This window comes from Salvelinus namaycush, chromosome 1 (assembly GCF_016432855.1).
Source record: "Salvelinus namaycush isolate Seneca chromosome 1, SaNama_1.0, whole genome shotgun sequence".
Lineage (NCBI taxonomy): Eukaryota > Metazoa > Chordata > Actinopteri > Salmoniformes > Salmonidae > Salvelinus > Salvelinus namaycush.
Window position 1 is genome coordinate 21,940,851 of NC_052307.1, and position 24,123 is coordinate 21,964,973.

Here is a 24,123-nt window from a genome sequence, read left to right on the forward strand (position 1 = left end):
AACCACTATATCTGATGTAGGCAATCTATTGAGTGGCATGTCCTCCCCTCGGCTGTCTCCTGGCGTCATTATGGCAACAAGCGAGACCTCCAATGCAGCACAAATCTTTAAGGCCAACATTGATGGAGAGGAGGTGGATACCACCAGTCATTCTGGTGTAGCTCAAAACATTGTCAGGGACAATATGTCAACCAGCCCAGACATGGTCAAAGATGTCCCACTTCCAACCCCATCCTCTGATAACTTGGGCAGTGATGATGACTTCACCGGCCTCATCAGCATGTTAGTGGTGAGAATTCTAATAAACATCCAAAACTCAACAGAAGATTACCCAGTTGATGTCACACGCAAGTCACAAGACCTGATCCCCAAAGTTATGGATGTCTTCTGTGCATGGTCAGGCTGCTCTGAGACACAAGCCTATCCAGAGAACCTGAGGATTCATAAAGTCTACAGAGCCGTCTACAAAAATCTGTTGGAGGAGTTTGGCTCGGAGAAAATCCTCCAACAGGCCATGTCGACTCAGGACTCTTCATTTGATAGGATTCTTGTCAAGTCTTTGAGTGAAGCGCTTCTCCACAGATGTAATGAGGCATTGAGGGCAGCCTCAAGAACATCAGTCAAAACCACCGGGCCTAAGGCTCTTCCGCTGGCTGAGGATGTGAGGGCTAGCAGCGGGAAATTATCTTTCCTACAAAGGCTGGTCAGGCTGACAAGCAACTTAAAGGTACAGCAAACATATTTAAATGAACAGTTGTGGGAGATAATGTGAGTAAACAATGCTATTCAGTGTAAAAAATATAAAACATTCCATTCATTCCAAAACCAATCATAAATGTTGTTGTGCTGGTGTGGTAGGCGTGATTGTTATCATCATGAGGTTGTTCAGCTGTGACATTTTTTTTAACATGTTTTTCTATTTAAATACTTAGCTATTCAAGAAGGGGAACAAGAAGGATTCCCACCGCTCTGAATCAGAACAAGTACAGACCACTGCTGAAGATGGCATGCGTAAGTTCACACAACAGGACATTGTTTGAGATATTGTTGTACAAAGAAATGCCATTTCAAAATAACCTTACAAAGGTTATATACGCAGTCAGTAGTCATCTCTTATGTAAAAGTAATTATATTCTCCTCAAGCTGTTGGTTCTCATTTATCAGTGTCAGTTATGTTGAGTTGTAACATACATGACATAATTTCTAAATTAAAGTGCATGTCAACTCTCTCTCTTCTGTAGTGCCCAGCATAGTGCCACATGCTGCCATGTCTGCACTGCCAAAGGATCTCCCCGCCAGCTCCCAACAGGAGACGCCTCACAAACGTCCACTTCTTGTCAGGATGTTTTCTGCCATCTCCAAAGGCCTGTTCAAGCCCTTCAAACAGTCCTTAAAGACCAAGTAACTTAAGACAATTTATTAAACGTCATTCATTGCATTAAATTGGCCTTTGTCTTCTTATGTGCTCCCGTTAACAAACCAGATTACAATACTGGTCTTTTAAATGTTAGCAGTGATAGCAACATTAACTATAGTGGTGTTTATAGCCCTTCTACACAAAGTCTGACTCTTCTGACACTGTGTGACATGCCCTCTGATCCAGTGATCCAGGATCTTCTGAGTGGCTTTAGGCCTGAATCTCTGCCCTCCTGCCCAAATAAATGTTTTCTCTTCTGACATATCTGCCACTGTCAGCAGCCAGCAGGGGAAACAGACAGCGCTGTTGAGAGCTTTCTTTTATCCCTCATGACTAAAACACTGAGAAAGGCTTTTATCTATTGCAGCATATTCCACCTTTTGATTTAACCTATTATACAGTAGTAGTACCCATTATTTCCCAACGGTTATGTCACAGGAAGGGTGTTATAAAAAGTAAACTTACTATGCAACCCGGAAAGTATTCAGACCCCTTGACTTTTTCCACATTGTTACGTTACAGCCTTATTCTAAAATTGATACAATTAGTTTTTCTCCTCATTAATCTACACAACACCTCATGACAAAGCAAAAAGTTTAGAACATTTTTGCAAATTTATTAAGAATAAAAAGAGAAATAACTTTGCTATGGGACTCAAAATTGAGCTCAGGTGCATCCTGTTTCCATTGATCATCCTTGAGATGTTTCTACAACTTGTTTGGAGTCCAACTGTGGTAAATTCAATTGATTGGACATGATTTGGAAAGGCACACAGATCTGGCGGAAGGGTATCAACAAATGTCTGCAGCATTGAAGGTCCCCAAGAACACAGTGGCCTCCATTCTTAAGGAACAAGTTTGGAACCACCAAGACTTCCTGGGAAAGATGAACGGAGCAAAGTACAGAGATCCTTGATGAAAATCTTCTCCAGAGGTTCACCTTCCAACAGGACAACGACCCTAAGCACACAACCAAGACAATACAGGAGTGGATTCGGGACAAGTCTCTGAATGGCCCAGCCAGAGCCTGGACTTGAACCCGATCGAACATCTCTGTGGAGACCTGAAAATAGCTGTGCAGCGACGCTCCCCATCCAATCTGACAGAACTTGAGAGGATCTGCAGAGAAAAGTGGGAGAAACTCCCCAAATACAGGTGTACCAAGCTTGTAGCATCATACCCAAGAAGACTTGAGGCTGTAATCGCTGCCAAAGGTGCTTCAACAAAGTACTGAGTAAAGGGTCTGAATATTTGTAAATGTGATATCAGTATTTTATTTTTGTACATTTAAAAAAAAATCTACAAACCTGTTTTTGCTTTCTTATTATGGGTTATTATCTGTAGATTGAGGGGGGGAAACTATTTAATCAATTTTAGAATAAGGCTGTAACGTAACAATGTGGAAAAAGTCAAGGGGTCTGAATACTTTCCGAATGCACTGTATGTAATGAAAATATTAGCTGGTTGCCACTATAGATAGCTAGGTTATCCAGTGCAGTGGTAATACTGCCTGCCTTGGGAGATAACGTAGGATGCGTGCTTACCCGGGTGCCAGAGACACAATCACAAGCTTTCTTCAGACTACATAGCTCAAACTTACAACATAAAGATATTATCATTACTTAGGTCAGACCAGATATTGTGTATAAAAACAAAACACTTTATTACAATTAAGCTGAAAAAATCCAATGAAAACACAACTACTTTACAAGTACAAATGTTTTCCTTTTTCATTGTTATTTACAGTTTTTTTTCTTCAACATCAATAAAAAAACAGCATATTTATGAGAAAACACAAGATACTAAAGTACATGTTTACAGTGTATTTGTTACATAAACATAATCGACTGAAGGAACATGCATTATTATCCATTAAATATCTGAAGGTTACAAAAAAAACTACATGTTACATTCAGATGATTTCATGTGTGTTTTCAGTGGTCGTTATAACTGTGATACAATCACGATTGGGGCAGTTTTGGACCTGGCAAGCTCCCTCTTATACAAACAATTTAAGGAGCTAACTTTTAGGGACACTTCTGTCAATGTTAAATTGATACATTGAACAAGGTTATGTGTTTCTATAGGTAGAAATGCATTCACTAATGACTCATGGCTTTGATGTCTGTGAATAACTTTCACAGGACTGAAGTCCTCCCACCTTTATCATTCTGGTAGGCAATGCACCTGTACTACTGAGATGTAGTCTCATTCATATGCATTACTTTATCAAGATACCTTTTTTTAACGAGAAGGGTGTTTTCTATATCTACCAACTATGAAATTAGACATCATAAACGGTAAGCATGAGAATAATATCGTCAAGGCGGACAGGGACAATGTATGAATACACAAAACATTATTCAAATGGACATTCCCCAAATGAGCTATGCACCAGCCCATTGCCACAGGATATCTATGGAGTAACATTAACATATTCATCAATTTAAAAAAGGCATGAATATTATTTTTCTGCTTTTCTGATCTTATATTAGATGTTGGTCCAGGGGGGAGGTTTCCTCCAGGGGAGACCTTCTGAAACAGTCGAAGGAAACAGCCGACAGTTACAGAACTGTGTTGAAGATAGATGACACTCTTAAAAGACATGTAATTCCTTTACATGGAGCAGTTCCTTAAACCAGGTTAGATTCAACACAGCCACCTCAGACTGGACTCCACCACTCCTTCATAACGCTGGATCTCTTCATAACACTGCTCCTCAGTCACTGAGTGCATTTACACTGATGAGATGTCCTGCTTAGCCTAGCTGAGAGGGGAGCTCTAACTAGTCCTGTGGGCACCTAGCTGCTGCCCCCGCTGGGCTTGGCCTGGGTCTTGCCCCTCATGGCCCCTCCGCGAGCCTGGCCCTTAGCTGGCTGCTGCTGTACTGGGGACTCTGCTGCAGTGGAAACTGGGGCCTGTTGGGCCAGGCTGTGAGGAGGGGGGGTCTGTATCTGAGGCGAGGCAGCTGCAGTCACCACCTGCTGCTGGAGGAGCTTCTGCTGAACCACCTGGGCTGTGGCTGTGCCTGCTGGAATCATCTGGACCTGGGGCTGGGCTGAGGATGTAGTCTGGGTCAGGGCCACCGTCTGGGGCTGAATCTGTTGGGAGACAGGAAGAGGGTCACATTAAATCAGACAGAAGACGACATGTTATAAAGTGTAAGTTGATCGCTCGTGGTTGTAATCTTTATTTGTACGAGCATAAGATTCAACAACTGAGACAAACCGAACAAGTTCCACAGACATGTGACTAACAGAAACTGAATAATGTGTCCCTGAACAAAAGGGGAGGGGGGGGGGTAACAGTCAGCATCTGGTGTGGCCACCAGCTGCATTAAGTACTGCAGTGCATCTCCTCCTCATGGACTGCACCAGACTTGCCAGTTCTTCCTGTGAGATGTTACCCCACTCTTCCACCAAGGCACCTGCAAGATTCCAGACATTTCTGGGGGGGGGGGGGGGGGGGGGGGGGGGGGATGGCCCTAGCCCTCACCATCCGATCCAACAGATCCCAGACGTGCTCAATGGGATTGAGATCCGGGCTCTTCGCTGGCCATGGCAGAACACTGACATTTCTGTCTTGTAGGAAATCAGCCATAATGCTCGTTCTGTGCATGGTGGCATTGTCATGCTGCAGGGTCATGTCAGGATGAGCCTGCAGGAAGGGTACCACATGAGGGAGGAGGATGTCTTCCCTGTAACGCACAGCGTTGAGATTGCCTGCAATGACAACAAGCTCAGTTGGATGATGCTGTGACACACCGCCCCAGACCATGACGGACCCTCCACCTCCAAATCGATCCCGCTCCAGAGTACAGGCCTCTGAAACGCTCATTCTTTCGACGATAAACGCAAATCGGACCATCACCTCTGGTGAGACAAAACCGCGACTTGTCAGTGAAGAACACTTTTTGCCAGTCCTGTCTGGTCCAGCAACGGTGGGTTTGTGCCCATAGGCGACGTTGTTGCCGGTGATGTCTGGTGAGAACCTGCCTTTACAACAGGCCTACAAGCCCCCAGTCCAGCCTCTCTCAGCCTATTATTCAGTCTGAGCACTGATGGAGGGATTGTGCGTTCCTGGTGTAACTCGGCAGTTGTTGTTGCCATCCTGTACCTGTCCCGCAGGTGTGATGTTTGCATGTACCGATCCTGTGCAGGTGTTGTTACACGTGGTCTGCCACTGCGAGGACGATCAGCTGTCCATCTTGTCTCCCTGTAGCGCTGTCTTAGGCGTCTCACAGTACGGACATTGCAATTTATTGCCCTGGCCACATCTGCAGTCCTCATGCCTCCTTGCAGCATGCCTAAGGCACGTTCACGCAGATGAGCAGGGACCCTGGGCATCTTTCTTTTGGTGATTATCAGAGTCAGTAGAAAGGCCTCTTTGGTGTTCTAAGTTTTCATATTGTGACCTGAATTGCTTGCCGTCTGTAGCTGTTTGTGTCTTAACGACCGTTCCACAGGTGCATGTTCATTACTTGTTTATGGTTCATTGAACAAGCATGGGAAACAGTGTTTAAACCCTTTACAATGAAGATGTGAGAGGTTATTTGAATTTTTACGAATTATCTTTGAAAGACAGGGTCCTGAAAAAGGGACGTCTCTTTTTTTGCTGAGTTTGTATGTTTGTTTTCTTGCATGTATATATTATTTATTTTTTCCTCCCAATTTCGTGGTATCCAAATTGGTAGTTACAGTCTTGTCCCATCGCTGCAACTCCCGTATGGACTTGAGAGAGGCAAAGATCGAGAGCCACGTGTCCCCCACACGACTTGCCAAGCTGCACTGCTTCTTGACACACTGCTCGCTTAACCCGGAAGCCAGCCGCACCAATGTGTCGAAGGAAACACCGTACAAGGAGTCGCTAGAGTGAGATGGGACAAGGACATCCCAGGCGGCCAAACCCTCCTGTAACCCGGACGACGCTGGGCCAATTGTGCGCCGCCTCATGGGTCTCCCGGTCTCGGCACAGCCAGGAATCAAACCCGGATCTGTAGTGACGCCTCTAGCACTGCGATGCAGTGCCTTAGACCGCTGTGCCACTTGGGAGGCCCAGAGAGGGGTAAAGATAAAGATTTTGCAAAAAGGCAGTCTCTTCTGCGTGTCTGGTAGAGGTACTCTAACCTACCATTTTCCTATCAGCAGGGTTAATACCAGCCTGGCACCCCAACAAAATCTTTATCTTTACCCCTCTTTAACAATACCGCTACAATGTTACCAGACTATGCTGCCCTCTTGGTACCTCTATTCACTGTCATAACATTTCATAACAGTTTATGGGAAATTACCTAAATGTCACAACGCACAAATTGTGCAATTGTATTTTATTTTTAAAATTTTCTTCTTTTTATTTTTTTATCCCATTTTCTCCCCAATTTTCGTGGTATCCAATCGCTAGTAATTACTATCTTGTCTCATCGCTACAACTCCCGTACGGGCTCGGGAGAGACGAAGGTCGAAAGCCATGCGTCCTCCGAAGCACAACCCAACCAAGCCGCACTGCTTCTTAACACAGCGCGCCTCCAACCCGGAAGCCAGCCGCACCAATGTGTCGGAGGAAACACCGTGTACCTGGCCCCCTTGGTTAGCGCGCACTGCGCCTGGCCCGCCACCGGAGTCGCTGGAGCGCGATGAGACAAGGATATCCCTACCGGCCAAACCCTCCCTAACCCGGACGACGCTATGCCAATTGTGCGTCGCCCCACGGACCTCCCGGTCGCGGCCGGCTGCGACAGAGCCTGGGCGTGAACCCAGAGACTCTGGTGGCGCAGCTAGCACTGCGATGCAGTGCCCTAGACCACTGCGCCACCCGGGAGGCCCCTTAATTGTGCAATTTAACCAAGCTGACTTGTATTCAAGTCATGAAGAAGTGAATAGTCATGAAAGGTTAAGACACAGGAAGCAGAACCTGTCGTCTCTCATTCCATACTCCTCATAAAAATCCTGCATGATACTGCCCTTCTGTGTGGGTTAGTGCTCTTACCTGCTGTGGAGATACGATCTGCTGGATGTTGGCCACAGTGGATTGCCCCTGCACTATCTGGGGGAGCTTAGCCACCTAATATACAAGGGAAAGCAGTTAGCATTCCTCACACCTCTGGATAATAGCTCTATACATTTAAGACCCAGTGCCTGAAGGCCAGTGGGTTGGAGTATCTGAGTAGGAAGACGCAAGTGTCTACCTGGATTTGCTGGGCCCCAGTGGGTTTCCCAGCCTGGGCGATGGAAGCAGTGAAGAACTGGGTCTTGATGCTAGGCTGTAGCTGGGTGGTGGCAGCATAGGTGACCTTCTGCTGCTGGGTAGTCGGTACTGTCATCTGCTGGGTGCCCAGCTGATGGAGGACACAGACCACAACTAGACTGAAGATTTATTGTCAGAAGAATCATTCATGGCGCACATTTTCTTCGTAATCAGATTTCCAACTATGGATAGACTGGGTTGTAGTTTCAAGAGCACCACTTTCGGTTGAGATTTGAAATGCACCTCTGACCAGCCCATACCCTTACAGTAACAACAAGAGAACACCAGCTCTTTACTTGTAAATGTGTGTGTGGTTGCGTAGACTGTGATGGTTCGGTTTTCCCCCAGAGCCCCACCTTCTGCTGCACAGAGGCTTGTCCTGGCTGTGGCTGCACTGCTTTCTGCAGGGCTGCTGCAGCCTGCACGGCTGCCTGCTGCTTCTTCATCTGGAGCATCTGCATCTGGGGGAACGGGGGCGTCAACACTGGCCCACCTACAAGAGAGTAAGCAAGATCAGGGACAGGACAATCTCAGGACATGTAACCGAGGGTATGTGTGTGTTATCATTGGTAAAGAATGCATGTTTGTGCTAAGAGGAGCCGATTATGAATATTTCAGTCTAATTAGTTGCTGAGAATAGGAGGGTTTTTCCACCTGTTTTCTGGGCCTGTCCAATGGCTACACTGATGCCAGCCATAGTGACGGGCAGGGTGGTGACGCCAGCGGAAGAAACCACGGCGGGCACAGAGACCACGGGGGGCTTGGTGAGGGTCACCTGGGCTGTCTGCCCTGGCTGGGCCTGGATCTGACCCTGGGTGGGCAGCCGTGTCTGGACACAGGTAAAGACACACTGTCATAAACACTTTCAATGGATCATTAATTATGCTCAAACTGGGTTACCTCTAGTAGATCATTATTCAAAATGGACACATCTCAGCAAAGGCCTTTACCAGTCTGAAAGTATTAAAGATCAGCACAACACAGTGGTGCATAATTCCCTAGGCCAGGCTATATACTATAGAAAAAAACAAGAAAAGGTGATAAAGTTGGTCCTTACCAGTCTGGCCACCTGCAAGTTAGCTACGGTGGTGCCAGCCAGCACGGCTCCGGCTCTGGGACCGGCAGCTATAGCGGCAAGCTGGGGGTTGGCCTGGGCTGCGGCTGGCTGCACCTGGACAGGCTGCTGGCCGGCTCCTGCCTGCTGCTGGGCCATCTGCAGCTTCTGCTTGTGTATCTTCAGAAGCTCCTACAGCCAAGGAGAGAGTTAAAGGGTCAGTTCACTGACTGTCTGTACTGATTAATCATTGGAGGGTTGGCTGAAATGCATGGTTTCTTGATTTTTACAAGACAAAACGGCTAACTAGTATTAGTCACAGAGTGTGAGTAGTGGGTGAGCATCAGAAGAAGCTAATTCTAGGAGGCCATAGAGTGAATGAAAGGGTTCTCTGTACAGTACCTGGGGTTTTCCCACAGCCTTGATGCCTTGTGGCGAGGTAGCCTGCTGTTGTTGCTGCTGGAGCTGCTGCTGTCGGAGCATGTGGAGGTGGGCCTGGGTGATGGGCTTGCCCTGGGGTAGCTGCATGCCTGTGGCTGGGGACAGAGAGCGAGAGAGGAGTCGTATCACAAAACCAGTGGACATGGCACTTCATTAACTAAGTAGTATGTTGTTATGTTATGTCTGTTGTATGCGTTCAGTGTAGAAACAACCGACATGTTATGTTATTTGATAGGTTACTATAAAGCACTTAAATGATAAATGTTGCTGTCAAAAGCGCTATATAAATACATTTGATTGATTGGGTGTTCAGTGTGAACAATGTGTGCAGTACCTGGTGTGACCAGGGAGCGGGTCTGGGACTGCACTGGGGTCAGAGTGGTGGTCACCACCGCAGAGGCAGTCACCGGGGTAACAGCCCTGACACCCTGACCCGTAGCTATGGCAACCACCTCCCCAGGGGCGGCAGTGGCAGGTACGGCTCTCTGCTGGGAGTGGACCACCTGTGCACCTACTGCACTGGCAGGCTGAAGGACGGACAAGAGCACAGGGCCTCATGATACCTAAACCAGACCAACACCTCCTAAGACCATTCACTCTGTCAGCAAGACTTCTGAATACTGTACCCTCAAACAATGGTCATTGTGTGTTATAATACAAAAACTGGGAAAGAGTAGAGTGACGCAATGGCAGAGGTAATAAATAGAGTGACTTACAGACAGGGTTCCTGGTATGACTTGACCTGGTGATACCAGCCGTTTGTTGGCCTGGAACGGACTTGGAGGAACTCCAGCCACTGTGTTCACAATCAGGTTCCCCCCTACGGTGGCTGAAAGGATTTAAGAAATGACTATTACTTACTGACTTTATTGTCCCCATGGGGAAATTTTGTTGCAGTGTCATGTACACATGTAAACTGGCGTTTAAATACAAAACAAAATTGACAATACAACTTTCATAACAGTTACATACCATATATATTCTTTTTTAAAGACTAGCCTGCTGGCCTTGCTGAGCAGACAGGAACATTAGTCCGAGCTATTTAGGAGGGATATCACACCTGGCACAAATGATTGTCTAGTTCTGTACAGAGGGGAGTAGTTCAAAGTCCGGGTACAGGGGGTGGATTGGGTCTAAAAATGATTTTGTGAGCCTTGGAGGGCCCTGACCTTAAAGATCTCCCCCAGGCCTGTCCGTTTGTCTCCAAGTACCTTGCTTGCTGTGGTGATAATCCTTCTCAGCATATTTCTCTGGCTGACAGTGGCATTGCCAAACCAACAAACAATTGGATTACAGACTAAATGTTTTGTAATGATCAATGTGTGTGCCATGAAAACCCACCAGCTTGAATGGTTGTTCCCACAGCAGCATTCTTTATAGCTCCAGCCTGAAAAACACAACATTCTTTAAAAATATATATTTCTAAATTATGCAATTTTACTCATTAGGCAGCTCTTTTTTACCACAAAGAACAACTTGGTTTGACAAAAAATTCCAACGTTTTCCCCATTCTCACCAGGACAGCGGTGTTGGGTACAGCCATAGCGCCAGCCGCTGCAGGGGCCTGGAGGACCCCCGGGGCCTGGGCTTGGCCTGCAGCGGGAGCCCCAGCCTGGGGTTGGGCAGCACCGGCCACGGCCTGGGGGGCTCCTGCCTGCTGAGCTAGCTGCTGAGCCCTCTGCTGCTCGGCTAGGGCCTGACAGGACACACACAGAAGATCAGAGTGCATACCACCATGACAACAGACCTGACTGTCACACTGCAAAATCCAGAGAGAATATACAGTAAACCGTACACACCTTCTTCTCCTTGGCAATCCTCTCAGCACGTTGAGATGCCACCTGAATGGGAGGGAGGGGCTTGTCGTAGCTGATCCCACTTTCTGCCAGGACGGAGGCATGTTTGGGGTTCTTCTGGAATGGGTTCATCCCCAGACTGAAGAAGCAAACATTGAATTAATAGTTTAAACACTGAGCATGTTTATCATAAGGCTGATGACACAACATGTATTATTTCAAGGTACAGAGGAAAGATCATGTTGAGTGCTTACAGGGGTTTGATGGGGGGACTCCTCTTGCTGGCGATGATCTTCATGAGCTCAAAGCGGCTGTTGTAGAGCTGGATGTGTGTAGCGTTGTCATCCTGGGTGTAGATCTGACAGGTGCGCAGCGGCCGGCTGTTCTTAGACTGGTGGAGGAAAAAGGAGGGACGCTGGTCAATCAAGAGGGCTCTGAGCATCAAACATTACGACCGTTGTAACCTGCAAGAGTTTGGCAATGTACCTTGTATATGCTCTTTGTTTTCTTCTTAGGATTCGCCTCATACACCAACTACAATGAATAACAAAATCAGTATGGTTGAATTATCTGAATGCTCAAACAACATGAGATCTTGGTGCCACTCAGGGCTTTACTAACTCATGTCTGCTCACCTTGCCCTCCTCCCGGGGGATGATGACATTCTCATAGCGGTTGCGACACTGCTTGGGCGAGCGGTAGATACGGCTGCAGGAGTTGACCACGTCGCTGACCAGGTCCCAGTTGGGGGTGTGGGCCGGAGAAACGATGGTTAGATTCAGAGGGAGCTCCAGGAGCTGTTTCATAGCCTGCCACGCACAGAGAGAGAGGGGACACTTGCATCACTAACAGAATAAATGACTGGACTATGTTGATTACAAATAGCTTAGCTTCTAAGTATTCTTCAGTTCACCTCATCTGAGAGTATCTAGCAAACATACAGTATGACAGACATTTCTTTAGACCAACCACAGTATTGGGTAAAACAAGCCATCCCAGTAGCAGCCAGCCTAGTACCTGTAGCAGGGCCCAGTCTTCACTGATAAGCCACTCTGGGTTGTCCTGTCCGGCCTCCATGGCAGGTTTGACCAGCGAGGGCAGAGGCTTAGCGAAGGGTGCCTGCTGCTTCAGGGAGAAGTTCTTCTTTTGGTCTTTGCCCTCGCGGCGGACCTTGAGCATGCTGGCCTTCTCGAAGAGGGAGCGAGGAGGAATCACCGTCTCCCCATGACCCTTCTTCTTCTTCCTGCCAGCTGCTGGGCAGAAAACACAGAACAGAGCTCACAAGTGCATCACTACACACAATGTACCATACTTTGTTTGTTACAAGAATACAAAGCCTTACCTGAGGGGTCCATCTTGAGTCTCTTGTGCTCCTTGCGGATGTAGACAGGAGGCAGTTTGGACTCAGGCATGGGAGCAGAGTCGTACATCAGACAGATCACAGAGTCGATATAGATGTCGTTGTCATCCTGCGGTGGGGTAGGTGGAGTCCACAGCTGCAACCAGAGCCATAAGTTAACATACAGCTGACAGGCTCATGGAAAATACGGGACTACATCATGATATACCTCAGGACAAGTAGATACGATACGGTCATGTAGATATTATGTGACTGACTTACCGGCATGATTTCCGATTGGCCATCTTCGCCATCAAACACATACTCCTGTTGAAACAGAGACAAGACTTTAGCTCACATCCCCACTGATTTACAATGGAAACCCTACTACAGGCTCTGTTCTCTTATTTGAATACTGTCACCACCATGGGCTACTGTCACCACCATGGGCGCATTCCTTATAGAAACAGTTTACTGTTTAAGAACCAAACAGAGCAAAACAAGTTTGTATTGGACAAATTCAGTTAGGTCACTCAGTTTTGTTTGTTTCCGTTTAAGAAATATTTTGTAACAGAATCAGCATAATGAATACACCCCTGAGAGAGTGAAAGCCTACCATATTGTAAGCATCCTCTCTGGTGTAGGTGAACAGGTCCTCCTCTTCCTCAATGATCATCCTCTCCTCGTCTTGAGCCTTCAGTTTCTGGAGGTGCTGCATCTCCCAGCCTCTCTTCGCACACAACAGTCGCTCCTGAAAATTACATTAGGTATTATTAAAGTTATAAAAAACTTTGGTAATTGTGGTCTTGTGCTACTTTGAGAACGCAACGTCTAACAAGCTAGTAGTACCTCCGGATATCTGAGAGGAGAGTTTGAGTCTTACCTTGGCAACAAGTTCATCTTCACTGACATGAAGATACTCCAGGAATTGCAGGGCATATTTTTCTATTGGAGTTAACTAATGGAGGAAATGATGAAGACAATCCAGTATTAGTTCAAACTGATGTATTAGCTCCCTGGTATGTAGTCTACAACATACTGTAAGAAGGCACTTCATGACTGTTTATCACCTGGTCCATTACAGCATTAAGCTCCTCCAGCTGAGAGGGCTCCTCTTTGACCTGCAGCTCCTTCTCCAGGTCCTCCTCCTCCTGCTGCTCTGGTGGCAGGGCATCCAGGCTGATGCTGTGGAGTGCCTGGATGTAGGGCCTAGCCACGCGTGGAGAGATGGCCTCAGAGGGAGACGGCTCCTGGTGCAGAACCACAAACTCCTCAACCTTCTCCCCTGAGCCAGCCTCCACCTCAAAGAGGTCCTGGATGGTCCGCTGGACACACAGACACAGCGTATTTAATAACCAAATATAGTATGGTTTTCAGTCAGAGGAGGGTTGGGGTCTGGTTGGTTTGTGGGTAAAGATCTTACCTGTGTGAGGAATGCCAGGGTGTAGTCAGTCCCTTGGGCAGCCACCTCTCGGATCAGATCCTTTGTGCCGTTCTTTAGCAGCTTCTCTTCAATGGAGTTCCCGCTCTCCAGTCTGGGATATAAAGACACCAAGTTAACAACCTCACAATGACTTACATTTCAGCAGCAACAACAGTATGCGTTTCTTCATATCCTAATATGGTATGTAGAGTTAAGGCACAAGATCTATTTTTCTTGTGTTTTACCTGTAGATGTGGATGTCCTTGGATCGTCCGATCTTGTCGCACCACTCCTGGGTGCGGGCGTCCATGCTGGGGTTGAGGTCTGTGTCGTAGAATATGATGGTGTCTGCGTCGAACACGGTCCCCACGGCTGAGCAGCAGCGGTTGGTCAGGATGCTGCAGAACACCTGTCTGTTCCTGTTGAACGTCTTTATATGTTCCTAATGGAAGGGGGATATCGTGAGAAACATATTAGAGAGATTAGTCCCAAGGAAAGGGCTTTAGAGTCATCTTATCTCAATCAATTGGTCAACATTTTTAAACGTTTTTTACCACATACAGTGCCTTCGGAAAGTATTCAGACCCCTTGACTTTTTCAAATTTTGTTAGGTTACAACCTTATTCTAAAATAGATTTTTATTTGCTTCAATCTGCACACAATATCCCGTAAGGACAAAACAAAAACAGGATTTTTATGACGCTACAAGTTTGGCACACCTATATTCCCATTCTTCTCTACAGATCCTCTCAAGCTCTGTTAGGTTGGAAGCGTTGCTGCACAGCTATTTTCAGGGCTCTCCAGAGATGTTCGATCGGTTTCATGTCCAGGCTCTGGCTGGGCCATTCAAGGACATTGAGACTTGTCCCAAAGCAGTGTGCTCAGGGTCGTTGTCCTATTAGAAGGATATCTGCTCCGTTCATCTTTGCCTTGATCCTGACTAGTCTCCCAGTCCCTGCCGCTGAAAAACATCCCCACAGCATGATGCGGCCACCATCATTCTTCACCGTAGGGATGATGCCAGGTTTCCTCCAGATGTGACACTTGGCATTTTGCCCAAAAAGTTCAATCTTGGTTTCATCAGATCAGAGAATCTTGTTTCTCATGGTCAGAGTCCTTTAGGTGCTTTTTGACAAACTCCAAGTGGGCTGTCATGTGCCTTTTACTCAGGATTTGCTTCCGTCTGGCCACTCTACAATAAAGACCTGATTGTTAAAGTGCTGTAGAGATGATTGTCCCAAGTTCTCCCATATACACAGAGGAACGCTAGAGGTCGGTCAGAGTGATCATCGGGTTCTTGCTCAGTTTGGCCGGCCAGCTCTAGAAAGAGTCTTGGTGGTTCCAAACATCTTCCATTTAAGAATGATGGAGACCACTGTGTTCTTGGGGACCTTCAATGCTGCATAAATGTTTTGGTACTCTTACCGAGATCTGTGCCTCGACACAATCCTTTCTCGGAGAGCTACGGACAATTCCTTAGACCTCACGGCTTGTTTTTTTCTGACATGCACTGTCAACTGGGGGACCTTTTATAGACAGGTGTATCCCTTTCCAAATCATGTCAAATCAATTGAATTTACCACAGGTGGACTCCAAGTTGTAGAAACATCTCATGGATGATCAATGGAAACAGGATGCACCTGACCTCAATTTCGAGTCTCATAGCAAAGGGTCTGAATACATATGTAAATAAGGTATTCGTTTATTTTTTATAAATTAGCCAACATTTCTATTATGAGGACCCATGTGTAGAATGATGAGGATTATTTATTTAATCCATTTTAAAATAAGGTTGTAACGTAACAAAATGTGGAAAAAGTCAAGGTGTCTGAATAATTTCCGAAGGCACTGTAATCAAATCAACCATATTCACTGAGCTTGTCTGGTGGTTTAAGCATACTGTTTGATGAAATAGCCTAATTAAGACACACAAATGACTAGAGGGAGTTCAACCGCAATTGATTTGATTGTACCGGTCAAGCTCAGATTTGGTGCGCTGTATATATATATATTTTTTTTTTAAATGACAGCAAGCAACTGCACCCGTTGTCTCCCTCTCCTCCCTGCTGCAGAGACCACCACAGTGTTTATCGCGCTGTGTTGCTGAAGCTGCAACATAATTATAGCCACTTCTGACTGAAAAGATACGTTACCAAAATCCCTCATTTGATTAGGAAAAACATTCCCTATTCCCTCAACCATTGCTCTCTTTACGTGTCATATGTATGCATTGCATGCACGTCACCAAAAGGTCCTGACCTATAGAATATCATAATCACGTCAATAAATTGGTGATAAAACTCCAAATACCATAACAGCAAAACGGATGCAGAGGACGTGACAAACTCGGGAATGGGGGAATGTTTACTGGTTGCTCAGGAGGTAAAGGGGAAGTCCGAAGTCATTAATAAATGTCATTAGTTGTGGGAAATACTGGAGATCAAGAAAAAGAAGGTAAGGAGCAGGCGCTGTTTGCATATCATGTGTGCCAAACAGCTGCTGTTAGATTACAGTAAGACAGCCTTTTGTAACAACGTAAACAATAAAATGATAAGCGTACCAGAGAATCTGTTGTAATGTTTTTTTGTTAAGCCTTTATTACAAAAAATACTAAACTGTCACATTCACTCATGAATGCAATTTCCGAAATGGAAAGGTTGATTTATTGTTTACGATAATTATTCAGGTTATTTTAAAACTAAAATGCTTGATTGCATTTCAAATCATGAATGACTGGTATGCTGTGATGACATGAATGAATGATTGATACAGTAGTCTATAGAAGTAAGTTATGGTATTAAGACTAAACAGGATCTGCTCTTAGGCCTACAGCTCGATGGTGGTTATACAAGGCTGCTATTCTAAGCCTAATAAAGATAATGACATTACTTATTATTATAATGATGATCATAATAATAGTAATTATAACAATAAGGAGCTCGAGAAAAATGTGGGTTATTATATTCTGACAATTTGGAACACTGTAAACACTAAATTAATTATAAATAATACCAGAGGCTGTTCTAACAAGAAACAAATGTATAAAGCCTTTACTATAGCAAAGATTAAAAACAGCCGAATATATGAAATTGTTTATCCAACATGTGGTTACGTGAATCTTGGTGCCCACGGAATCAGTAGGCTATTAAATAGTCAACAAGCAGGATCTGTCTTATTTCTGTAGATATACACTACATGAACAAAAGTATGTGGACACCTGCTCGTCGAACAACTCATTCCAAAATCATGGCCATTAATAAGGAGTTGGTCCCCTCTTTACTGCTTTAACAGCCTCCACTCTTCTGGGGAGGCTTTCCACTAGATGTTGGAACATGCTTCCATTTAGCCACAAGAGCATTAGTGAAGTCGGGCACTGATGTTGGGCGATTAGGCCTGGCTCGCAGTCGGCGTTCCAATTCATCCCAAAGATGTTCAATGGGGTTAAGGTCAGGGCTCTGTGCAGGCCAGTCAAGTTCTTTTACACCAATCTCGACAAACCATTTCTGTATGGACCTCGCGTTGTGCACAGGGGCATTGTCATGCTGAAACAGGAAAGGGCCTTCCCCAAACTGTTGCCACAAAGTTGGAAGCACAGAATCATCTAGAATGTCATTGTATGATGTAGCGTTAAGATTTCCCTTCACTGGAACTAAAGGGCCTTGCCCAAACCATGAAAAACAGCCCCAGACCATTATTCCTCCTCTACCAAACTTTAGTTGGCACTATGCCTTCAAGCAGGTAGCGGCAGGTAGCCTAGTAGCCTAGAGGTTAGAGCGTTGGACTAGTAACCAGAAGGTTGCAAGATCGAATCCCTGAGCTGACAAGGTAAAAATCTGTCGTTCTGCCCCTGAACAAGGCAGTTAAACCCACTGTTCCTAGGCCGTCATTGAAACTATCTAGGCAATTTATCTAGGCAAGTCAGTTAAGGACAAATCCTTAGTTTCAATGTATATATATATATTTTTTTAAAGGTAGCGTTCTCCTGGCATTCGCCAAACCAAGATTCGTCCTTGGACTGGCAGATGGTGAATCGTGATTCATCACTCCAGAGAACACATGTCCACTACTCCAGAGTCCAATGGCGGCGAGCTTTACACCACTCCAGCCGACACTTGGCATTGCGCATAGTGATTTTAGGCTTGTGTGCGGCTGATCAGCCATGGAAACCCATTTCATGAAGCTCCCGACAGTGTTATTGTGCTGACGTTTCTTCCAGAGGCAGTGCTGCAACCGAGAACAGACAATTTTTACACGCTTCAGCACTGGGTGGTCCCGTTCTTTGAGCTTGTGTGGCCTACAACTTTGCGGCTGAGCCGTTGTTGCTCCTAGACGTTTCCACTTCACAATAAAAGCACTTACAGTTTACTAGGGCAGCTATAGCAGGGCAGAAATTGACAAACTGACTTGTTGGAAAGGTGGCATCCTATGACGGTGCCACGTTTAAGGTCAGAGTTTTTCAGTAAGGCATTCTACTGCCAATGTTTGTCTTTGGAGATTGCATGGCTGTGTGCTCGATTTTATACACCTGTCAGCAACAGGTGTGGTTGAAATAGCCGAATCCACTCATTTGAAGGGGTGTCCACAAACTTTCGTATATATAGTGTATATGGATGATTTATAAAGCCAGGGCTCATTTAACAGTTAGGATGTTGATCATAACCCTAATTAAGTTGGGGTTTCCTCTCTCCTCTCTTTTCTTAGACAATAAGGCAAGGGCTGTTTTCTCGTCTCCTCATTCTGCTGCTGCCTCCGCCGCATTGTTCTCAACACAAATATGCTGGTTAACTTTGCTATTATGTACATAGCAACATGGTCTAGGAAAAGGCGCCAATTCAACAGTGCACTGATGTGTTTCAGAACCGCGGACAGCGACCAACGTGGAAGAAAGCAATTGTCCTTACAAAACCACATCCAATTTCAGTAGCACATGTCTTAGAGTGACGGACTGTGCCATCCACACGGCCTCCACAATGGATTAGTCCACTCAGATAGGCGCGAATCAGACAGGTGTCTAGTACACCATGTATGTATGTATGTATTCGACTAAAGAAATCTTGGTCGACCAGTCAACTAAATGATTCAGAGGGGTTGGGTTAAATGCCGAAGACACATTTCAGTTGAATGCAATCAGTTGTACGACTGACTAGATATTCCCCTTTCCCCTAAATGGGGTCAGCCCTAAACCAAACACTTCCAGTATAGTTCACTCAGCTCACAGACAAGAGAGAGGGAAGGAGAATTAAACAAAAGAGGTCAGTTAGATAAGAGACAGACACGTCTGAATGGACAGACAGAAAATTAAATATCAAGTGTAGAAGAGTAAAAAGTACAGCACCAAAAAAGCCCCAAAGCCCCATAGGTTCTCTAGAGCTGCCACTGTGTGCCTTTTTAAGGCCCTTGGAGGAACAACATCCAGTGGGGAGGGAAGCGAGCGTAGGACTCTGTCCCCTTATAGCGCCAGAACACTGCACTGAATCAAGAGGTTCCGGTGTTAGATAGGGCGAAACAGAGAGGCAGGGCTGTCGCTGAGTGAGTGAACCAGACAGACTGACAGAAGTCAGTGTTTCAACTCACTATAACACAGGTACCAAAACAGGTGCAGTTGATGACTATTTCCTTGGTACAACGGGGTTTTACCTGGCGTTCCTCTGTGATCAGGCTCTCGTCAACACGGATGTATGTGAGCTGCCGGTGGTCCAGGAAGGCCTCCAGGATGTCCAGCATCTTCACCATCTGTGTGAAGATGAGGACGCGGCGATTCTCCGACCTCAGCTTCTGGAGCAGAATGGCCAGGGCCTCAAGTTTACCTTCGGAGCAAATTGTTTTTAATTTCTGTGTAGTTCGAAAGATGTGTGCAGCCCAAGCAGACAATGGACTACCATAAAGCCCTGGCACACAGCTAAATATATAATTGTCTGCTGAGCTCACCCGAGTCCATCTGCATGAGCTGCAGGTCAGGGAACTGGAGCAGGTGTCCAGAGGCCAGGCTGTGGATCTCTGTGCTGTGGGGGGCGGCGGCCTCCTGGAGCCTGCGACTGATCGACTTCTGCTCCAGGCTGTAGGGAGCTGGGGGATTGGCTGCATACAGGTAAGGGGGACGAGCTACTGCGGCAGGGACAACACATGATAACCTACAGAGAGAGGAGTGTTTTCAATGACTTGTATTTCTAATTTCTTAAAAGGCTATATGAACTCAAGTGTGATTATGTCTGTCATGATATTAAAACGTTTAATCCGACAGTGACGTGAGGTGATTGACCACCATGGGTAGTTGGGTACCTGCTGACTAGGCTGCTGCTGGCATCCTGGCGGTTTGTGGAGGAGAGCAGGGCAGACTGGAGGTGTGTTGTGGTGGCCACAGGAGTCCTCTGGGCCCTGAGGCAGCTGTCTCTGCCCACCCATCTCCAGCCCCCGGGGCTCAGGGCAGAGTGAGGAGCCCCTGGGGTCACAGAGCAGACCTGGCGCAGGTCAGCCCCGTACAGAACACTGCGGTCACAACGCCTCTCGTTGGCACTGAACAGGCGGCTCAGACGCTCCTTCAGATGACGACCCCTCTCCTCTGACGACACCTGTACACCACACAGAAAATAACGGCATCATAATCACATTTCATCCCTTCGGTGAGAATATATGGGTTAGGAGACTACAGAAATATAAGTATGCTTTCATTTCATGTTCTTCTGTGTTCTACCAGTGCCTGTTCTACCTACCTGAGGGGCAATAGGAGCAGCAGGAGCAGGCTGGGCGCTCACCCCAAAGGCATTTGATGTCATCACTGAAGCTTAAAAGTAAAAGGGAGAAAGACTAAGACCATTACAACACAATCACTTTGTTAGAAGTGTAAGCCATGACAGCAGACACGGAGTGCATACTACCGTGCTCTGAGCACGCAAATTGTAGCACGGGAGGGTCAAAGTGAGTCCAAATCAAAGTAAGCGAAATGAAGCACGGAGATCACTTCTTGAACGCGCTCTCCGTTTGTACATATTTTGAAACATGCATCGATGCAAGCTTCAACGGAAAGTAAGCAGAGATATGACACAACCATATATAAACTTACGGAAAATATCCACTTTAAACCTTACAATTTCCCTCTGTGATAAGAGTCACTGACTCAAAGCCACAAGAGGGTAGAACATATTTCAAACGTTGCTTGTTAGGGGGGGGGGGGGGGGTAGTTGCAGAAACATTGGAATGGTTTAGTCTGCTCCTCAATAGTTGGACTTCCATTATTTGAGCTGAAGCGAGAGAAAATACACTGACTTCGGAATTAAATGTTGCCTATTCACATCTCATATGTTGCCTGAATACAATAGTGTATGTTGATACGTTAATAAATACATGCATGTTTACCTGCCTACGTACCATAGATCGCAAGCCCATAATAAGTCAATAGGGCTAACCGGCTAGCTACTACTGTTATCCAGCCAGATAGAAACAAAGAATTGTTAGCTAGCTACCCACAAAGAAATGACATCTATCTCGCATAATACTAGTTTGAGGTCATTTTTGCCTGTTCAAATATCTGGTTAGCTACATTATTATGATTCACATATAGCTGGCTGATAGTTATGAAGTAAAACGTTTGCTTTGTGTATATTTCCATTGTCCTGGCTGGGAGACAGTTCCGTGAATGAGTAAGTTCAGAGTAAGTCAAATAGGGCTAACTGGATAGCTAGCTAGCCATGAAGAATTGGTATCTACCCAACAAATGATTTTACATTATCTTGCATAACAATTGTTTTCGGTAATTTTTTGCCTGTTTAACTAGCTGGCTAGCTTATTACGATTTACATATCTAGCTGATAATTCTGAAGTAAAACATTTGCTTGGTGTTTATCTTGTTTTGTCTATTAATGCCATTGTCCTGGCTGGAAGAAGGTTCGGTGAACGGGGAGGTAAAGCATGAGTTAATACAGTAGGAGGAGTGCGTGTGCTTCTCAAATATAATGTTTTATGCGTTCTCCACACTCTCATCCTCACAAGAACGTACTCTAGAGAATGTCGGAGAATGCACTCTGAGCATAAGAGTGTGGAACACGGTAGTATGCAAATTGAAAAACACCCATAGTGATGTAATTTCTTGAGGCACTATCTGCGCTATTCACAGTTGAAGGTGGCAGGCTTACCTTGTTGGGCGGGGCCGACTGGGGGTGGGGTGCCAGATCTGGTGGAGGAGTTGGAGATAGGTGCAGCCTGAGGTACCGTCTGCATGACCATGGAGCCCTGGGGCCGGAGGATCTGCTGACCAGGGGCCGACACTATCTGCAGGATGTTGCCTGTACCATCACACAGACAACACAGAATCCATTAAACAGATATAAACATTTAGTTTTAATCACTCTCGTACTGTGGTCCCCAAACTTTTGTGCTAACTACAGCTCAGATTTGTATATATATATATTTTTTTTTAATTAGATAACTTAAACGTAAGCCTCTGCAAAATTAACCTATTAAAACAGTTCTGTAGCAATGACATTAATAGTAGACTATAGGCACAATACAGTATCACTGCATATTGGCTATGCTTGAATTGCCCTGCCAATGTTGTTCTTCTTAGACCATTTTGAAATTATACTTCAAAACTTGAGGTATATGATCACACTGGTAATGTTGTATTACTTGTGAGGCATAGCTGAGTGAGCATAAATTGAAATAATGTGCTTTAAAAAAAAACTGATTGTGCATGCAGGTGGTCAGTCTCAGCAGAGGAAGAGCATCAGAGGGTCTGCCTTTCACCGTGGTCCTGTCCCTCAGCTCTCCCCCCTCTGCTAAGAGTGAGACTGACCAAAAAAGGGAACACCGTCTTTGAGCAGATGCCCAAAATTGAGTCACACCACATAATCTCTGCCCCATGCAGGATTCCTGTTGTTACTCCTATGAGCAGAACAAGTGAAACATTAAAACACACACAGCCACTAATAAGAACAACGCAGGCCTACAGATACACTTTGCTCCTCATCCATTGAAGCTGCAGTGCTGGTTGCAGCACGAGTGGAGAAGCGCATTTCATGGCTTATAAAAGTGTAAAAAATATATATTTAAGTGTTGACAGCCGAATAAAAACTAAAATGAACTCACTCACAGCAGCTCTTTCCTCTATTCCTTAACAGCGTCTTTCTAGTCATGGTTTTAATCGTTTTGAAATCACATTATCGACTTACTTTTACACGATGATCTGAGCAATTCGATTGGCTATTGGTAGGCCTATAGGTGCACTTGATTTTCTCTCCGGGCACGCCGAGAAGGCGAAGATTGTACCTTCAGACACATGAAAAGGTTCAAAATGCGAACACTTCACCTACCCGGCGCGCAGGGCAGTTGAAACAAGTGCACCTATTGTCAACTGTGCGAGACAGAAAAAAGTAGGAATACAACGCTGTTTATTTTCATAGAAATGTTTGGTGATATAGACTATAAAATGCCTTGGAGATCGACCAGTCGATCGGCCCTTTGGTGACCACTGCTTTAGTAAGAATGTCTATACATGTAACATTGGTTATCCAACTCTCTATGATGTGGACTCTACCAAATACATGGTCGAGTGTAAAGAAGGAGTATCATTTAAAATAGCATCTTCGTTGTAAGTGATTACAATATAGCGAAGGACATTCTGACAAAAAGGGCAGGGAGAAAAAGAGAAGTCATAGGGAGAGTATGAAATGTTGGGTGTACATTACCGAGTGTACCTTGGAGCTGCAAGGGCTGCCCTGTGGTGAGCTGTCGGAGCTGGCTAGGGGACAGGGTGAACTTGTTACCCTGGAACTGCAGAGTGACGGGGGTCTCAGGCTGGGAGATTCGGTTCTGGCTGCCTGCTATGGACGCCAGCTGGGCTATCTTCAACACATCTCCACCTTCAGCAGGAGGAAAGACAAACACACACACACCTCTAATCAAATAACACCACAGACCAAAAGAGTACTGCTGTATGACTGCGTCACCAAAAATACATTTCAGTTAGTTGAAAGGTGAGAGAGACTAGACATGCAATACCAAGGTGGGTTAATAAGTGGGATGAGCGTAGGTAGCTGCCCTCCACAACATGTGAACCATTGCAGTAGGTAATCTCTAGCCAACCCGGAGTGGGAAAACAAACAAAACAGTGATTTTCAGGTGAGACAGAGAACCTGCAACAAACAAGTATTCAGTTAAAGCAGTGGCTTGCACTTAACTGCCTTTTCAACTACTACAACACACCTATTACAGGCATGCAAACAGATAACGCACCTTTATCCTCAATTATTGCCAACAAATAGCATTCTATCTAGAATAGTTTTATGCGCTATAATGTGTGTGTTGTGTGTTGAGTTGCTATTGAAAAGGTTTCTGTGTTTTCACACTGGGGGTAGGGAGTGGCCTGAGGTCAGCGGTGTGTGGGACCATTTCAACATGCTTAGCAGTACACAAACCC

The 24,123-nt window shown here is 45.6% G+C and overlaps 1 protein-coding gene across 1 annotated transcript in view; it reads right to left on the minus strand.

Moving 5' to 3' along the window:
- Positions 1-3,055: 3,055 nt before the first annotated feature.
- Positions 3,056-24,123, minus strand: part of ep400 (E1A binding protein p400) — a 36,255-nt gene continuing 15,187 nt past the window's right edge. The window contains exons 23-51 of the mRNA XM_039015854.1: positions 23,393-23,566; positions 21,842-21,991; positions 20,423-20,493; positions 19,992-20,281; positions 19,641-19,843; positions 19,350-19,519; positions 13,958-14,154; positions 13,713-13,824; positions 13,360-13,614; positions 13,173-13,247; positions 12,906-13,040; positions 12,572-12,616; positions 12,293-12,446; positions 11,968-12,203; positions 11,586-11,759; positions 11,437-11,484; positions 11,205-11,341; positions 10,954-11,089; positions 10,671-10,850; positions 10,496-10,541; positions 9,871-9,983; positions 9,489-9,681; positions 9,116-9,249; positions 8,717-8,905; positions 8,314-8,488; positions 8,016-8,152; positions 7,601-7,750; positions 7,402-7,476; positions 3,056-4,517 (exon numbers count right to left, since the gene is read on the minus strand). Coding sequence (XP_038871782.1) covers positions 4,218-4,517; positions 7,402-7,476; positions 7,601-7,750; positions 8,016-8,152; positions 8,314-8,488; positions 8,717-8,905; positions 9,116-9,249; positions 9,489-9,681; positions 9,871-9,983; positions 10,496-10,541; positions 10,671-10,850; positions 10,954-11,089; positions 11,205-11,341; positions 11,437-11,484; positions 11,586-11,759; positions 11,968-12,203; positions 12,293-12,446; positions 12,572-12,616; positions 12,906-13,040; positions 13,173-13,247; positions 13,360-13,614; positions 13,713-13,824; positions 13,958-14,154; positions 19,350-19,519; positions 19,641-19,843; positions 19,992-20,281; positions 20,423-20,493; positions 21,842-21,991; positions 23,393-23,566 — 4,454 coding nt within the window. The 3' untranslated portion in view covers positions 3,056-4,217. The remainder of the gene's footprint in view (positions 4,518-7,401; positions 7,477-7,600; positions 7,751-8,015; positions 8,153-8,313; positions 8,489-8,716; positions 8,906-9,115; positions 9,250-9,488; positions 9,682-9,870; positions 9,984-10,495; positions 10,542-10,670; positions 10,851-10,953; positions 11,090-11,204; positions 11,342-11,436; positions 11,485-11,585; positions 11,760-11,967; positions 12,204-12,292; positions 12,447-12,571; positions 12,617-12,905; positions 13,041-13,172; positions 13,248-13,359; positions 13,615-13,712; positions 13,825-13,957; positions 14,155-19,349; positions 19,520-19,640; positions 19,844-19,991; positions 20,282-20,422; positions 20,494-21,841; positions 21,992-23,392; positions 23,567-24,123) is intronic.